Genomic DNA, 4,839 nt, shown 5'->3' with positions numbered 1-4,839 from the left:
ATGCTAACAGGTTAGCCAAGGTTGCTTCTAAGTACAAATGCAGTATAGCATTGTCTGGCAATAGGAAGCATTTTTGTTTAGAAAACTGATAATACATGTAACCTATTTTTGTTACCCTCAATTATTCTGATACATGGGATACAAAGTTGTTGATGGAGGGACATGTATTGTACTACTGCTTTTGTTTAATACATTATGTATATTAGTAACATTACTATATCTATGTTCAGTTTCTCATGCATTTCAGTTTTGCTTAATCTTTCCATAATAAATGAATTATTATTGGTGTCATGTGGTAAATAAACTCATTCACCATTTTCTTAAATTGAAACTTTAATAGTATTGCTAGAAGAACACTATACCTATGTTTACATGCAAAAAGCATCATTGTAGACATTCAACAGCAAAATTGATCCAAACAAAAGCATTTACGGTAAGGAACATCCGTCGTTGCAAACCGCGGCAACGCGCGGGCATCATCTAGTCTTAACTAAAAGTACCCAAGTGCACAATTACTTAAATCCATTCCATCATGACTAAAGAAAACACCATTTCAAGAGTAATGGATGCATTGGTACATATATGTTCAAGCCAAACCTAGCTCTGATGATATAGGCAACCTAAAAACTGTCCAACACTTCACTGTCTATTTGACTCTGTAACCCCAAAACATCATACATATAGATGCTGATGCTTTCTAGCTGATTATACGATGAGGATATAGTTAACATATCTGTATTTATAACTACACCCCACATGATCAGGCATGAGAGTTCAAGTGAAACTGGAAACATACAAGAAACAGAGATTATATCCCTTGACCCTTGTTTCAGACTCTCAGTACATACATCTATAGGGAGCTTCTTATACGTAGTGTAAACCCTATTGGAATTGTGACAGGTTGAGTCAAATGAAAGAACTGAATTGATCACAGATTGACAACACTACTACAAAATATGCCTAGGGCTTGGGACACACTACAACTGTCCCCTTTTGAAACCTATAGGCACTATCAGTCCCCTCTGTGACGACATTCAATTGACAAGGTGTGTTCAAAGTGATCAATCTCAAAGAGTCATAGGGTAATCCATCCATTATTAACCTAAATTAGTAGTCACATATCCACGTAATAAATAACCAATTACAGTTATCAAATTCTGGGATTGTTAGAACGTAATGCTCATTGATAAAAAGATACTCTACATGAGTCTAGAGTTCCATTTAACAAAGTGATTAACTAGATTGGTCTAGAACTGACCATAAGGTTGGTGGCTTACAAGAAGGTTGGTTAGTGACCATATATATGTGTGTAATGCATGTAATTGTAAGCAAGCTAGTGGAGTTCCCTCCTCTTATCAACATCTCCTCTATCCTCCTAAAATAGTACTTCTCTAACCTCCTAAAATAATTGTTCTAACGAGAGCCTATTCAGCGCACTCACCGCCGCGCACCCGGGTACGCTGTAGAATTTTCGTGTTCTAACAACATCCTCTCCCAACTTCTAGCTCCTAAACCAAAGTCCTAAATTAAACACATTGTCCTAGCCCATCACCACACACTAAACACTTCCGCACCAAACTCTGACTGTGGTAACAAACCACAAATTTTAACAGTGGAATCAGACCCAGAACAATTTCTAACAGGGATAGAGGACCAAAGCAATTATTCATGCACTTGACACCAAGACACTACCTGTTTATGAATTCACAACTTCTTGTGCCATTTTGATCATTAACTGACTTGCTGGTATACAACAGGCTGTACAAATACATAAATGATAAGACGGGTCACTGTGCAGAGATTAATTGCTTCACCAATGAACCAATTTCAAATAAAATTAATTCCAGATTCTGGTTCAGCTGGCCATTAAGTCAGAATCCGGCAGTAATCATAAACTAATAAATCAAAATAGAATCAAATAAGACATTCAACTTTACTTGCATGTCAATTTATCGAGACATGCATTTTCATCATTCAGTAATTCAATTAGATCTATTATGAGCAATGTAATCATAAGCAATAAGGCAGCAGATAGTATACATTTAACAAGAAACAGAAGAACAAATGGTAGCAATGAAGCAACAAAAGATATATAAAAACGTAATCTTAGAAGAGAAGGACCCTCACTTCTGGCCTTCTAGGGCCAACCGAGCCGTAAGAGCAGCAGCGGCATTGCTAGCTTTTGGGTTGCAACCTCTCTGATATTGTAGTTTTTGTACTCCAAGAGCTGTTTCCATGTGAGACCTTTACTTTCAGGAACACTAGCTCCAGTTCCTGCAAGAAACTGTAATTTATATATTCACAGAGCCAAGTGTTTATGAAGTACTTCATGGCATGGTAGAATGAAGTGTTCAGTTACACAGGGTAACTTAAATCCTGCAATTGAAAAAATGCAGATGCATGTATATATGAAGGAAAGAAATAAAAGATTATTTAAAACATCTACTTTCACTCCCAACCCAGGTTTTCTCAAGAAAGTTACCAAACAAGGCCTAGCGGGTAGGATGGTAAATATTCACATTTCTAGTCGGCGTTACGACGTCGTTTTAATCCCTTAAACCCTTTAAACCCTAAAACGTCGAGACCACAAATCGCTTCCCTCTTTCTGGTTCTTGTTCAATGGCGGAACCCCAAATCTCCAAGACGTTCCCAGTGAAACCCAAGCAGAAACCGAAGCCGCGCACCCCAAAGCAAACCCCAGAATCCAGGTACTGGTCATCCTTCAAAACCAAGCAAATCCCTAATCTCATCTCCTCCATCAACTCCCTCACCTTCTCCCCCGCCGCCCCTCACTCCTTGGCCGCCGCCCACTCCACCTCCCTCACCCTCTACAACCCCCAATCCCTCTTCTCCTCCCAGCCCTCCAAAATCTCCCTCAACGACGTCGTCTCCTCCGCCTCCTTCCGCTCCGACGGCCGCCTCATCGCCGCCGCCGACCTCTCCGGCCTCGTCCAAGTCTTCGACGTCAAGACCCGCACCCCTCTCCGCCGCCTCCGCTCCCACACCCGCCCCGTCCGCTTCGTCAAGTTCCCCCTCCACGACAAGCTCCACCTCGTCTCCGGCGGCGACGACGCCGTCGTCAAGTACTGGGACGTCGCCGGCGAGACCACAATCTGCGACTTTCTAGGGCACAAGGACTACGTGCGCTGCGGCGATTGGTCCCCTAATGATTCCAACATGTTCGTCACCGGGTCGTATGATCACACTGTGAAGCTCTGGGATGTGAGGGATAAGGATTCTTCGAGCTCCGTTACGGAGGTGAACCACGGCAAGCCGGTGGAGGACGTCATGTTCTTGCCCTCTGGCGGGTTGATTGCGACCGCGGGGGGGGATTCGGTGAAGATTTGGGACTTGATTGGGGGAGGGAAGCTGGTGTATTCAATGGAGAGCCATAACAAGACGGTGACTTCGATTTGTGTTGGGAAAGTTGGGAAGCTCAGTGGGGAGGAGGCTCAGCAGTATCGGATTTTGAGTGTGGCATTGGATGGTTACTTGAAGGTTTTCGACTATGCCAAAATGAGGGTTACTCATTCAATGAGGTTCCCTGCTCCGCTCATGTCGGTGGGGTTTTCTCCCGATTGTATGACTAGGGTGATTGGAACCTCGAATGGGATAATATATGCTGGGAGGAGGAAGAGCAAGGAAGATGTGGAGAGTGGTTCTGATGAGGAGGTTACGAAATATGAGAGGAGATTGAAGAGGTTGGGTTCCGGGAATGCTTTGGGGTTGGGGCCTGTGGCGGAGGAGCCACGGATGCGGGTTTTGAAGCCTACGAGTTTTCGGTATTTTCATAGAGGGCAGTCAGAGAAGCCTTCTGAGAGAGATTATCTGGTGATGAGGCCGAAGAAAGTGAAGTTAGGGGAGCATGACAGGCTGTTGAAGAAGTTTAGGCATAAGGAAGCTCTGGTGTCTGTGTTAGGGAGAAGTAAGAATCCGGAGAATGCTGTGGCTGTGATGGAGGAGTTGGTATCAAGAAAGAAGTTGCTGAAATGTGTTTCAAATTTGGATTTGGAGGAGCTCCGAGTGTTGCTGTTGTTTTTGCAGAAGCACTGTACCATGCCAAGGTACGGGAGGTTGTTGATGGGGTTGACAGAGAAGGTTATTGAGATGAGGGCTGACGACATTAGAGCTTCTACAGAGTTGAAGGGTCTTATTAGAAACATCAAACGTGCTGTCGAAGAGGAAATACGAATACAACTATCTTTGCAAGAGATACAGGGTGTGATTTCTCCTTTGTTGAGGATAACTGGAAGAAGATGAAACTTTCTTCTTTAAGAACCATTTATGAGGCGGCTGCTCTCTGTTTACCCTGCTTGAGGTGTCTTTTTCTTTTCTGCTATCTCTAGAATCTAGTGTATTGCAATCTTTTTTCTTTAAAATCTAATGCATTTCTTATCTTCTTTCTTAATTTGAATCTGCGAATCCAGAAGACAATGTGAGATCGATACTCCCCATTATCCTATTCAGTTTTACCCTAAGATTTGCTGAGAATGTTGTTTGTCCTGTGAAATTGTTGGTTTACCAACCTTTTTTATGAAATGATACAGGTTTTCTCTTATATTTTGCACTTGCAATTGTTACTGTTAACTGTCCTAAGCCTTTGATTCCAAATGAAAGAAAGTAAAGAGTGGGATGTGTGTTTGTTTGTTTTTGCGGCTGCACCCGGACATTTGAATGGGTTGCCTATGTACCCTTCGGGAGGGATCAAGCCACTTGTAGTTCAAGAATCCTACCCGAACATTTTTTTTTTGGTATTTTCTTGTGTGAAGTAGCCAATGTGGTTAGGAAATTGAAGTTGGTCTTTTTGCTGGAAACTGTTCATTGGTATTGCGCATTTGG

The 4,839-nt window shown here is 42.6% G+C and overlaps 1 protein-coding gene across 1 annotated transcript; it reads left to right on the top strand.

Annotated features, from left to right (window-relative positions):
• Window positions 1–2,619: 2,619 nt before the first annotated feature.
• LOC101294769 (U3 small nucleolar RNA-associated protein 15 homolog) lies at window positions 2,620–4,557 on the top strand. The gene has a single exon (XM_004301795.1). It carries the CDS (start codon window positions 2,620–2,622, stop codon window positions 4,258–4,260), a length of 1,641 nt encoding a protein of 546 aa, XP_004301843.1. The 3' UTR covers window positions 4,261–4,557.
• Window positions 4,558–4,839: the final 282 nt, after the last annotated feature.

This window comes from Fragaria vesca, linkage group LG5 (genome assembly GCF_000184155.1).
Source record: "Fragaria vesca subsp. vesca linkage group LG5, FraVesHawaii_1.0, whole genome shotgun sequence".
NCBI lineage: Eukaryota > Viridiplantae > Streptophyta > Magnoliopsida > Rosales > Rosaceae > Fragaria > Fragaria vesca.
The sequence above is the reverse complement of the archived record's forward strand: the minus strand, read 5'-3'. Positions and strand labels throughout refer to the sequence as shown.

Bases quoted from the DNA above. Each gene is read 5' to 3' on its own strand.
- LOC101294769 (XM_004301795.1), top strand. From the start codon at position 2,620: ATGGCGGAACCCCAAATCTCCAAGACGTTCCCAGTGAAACCCAAGCAG.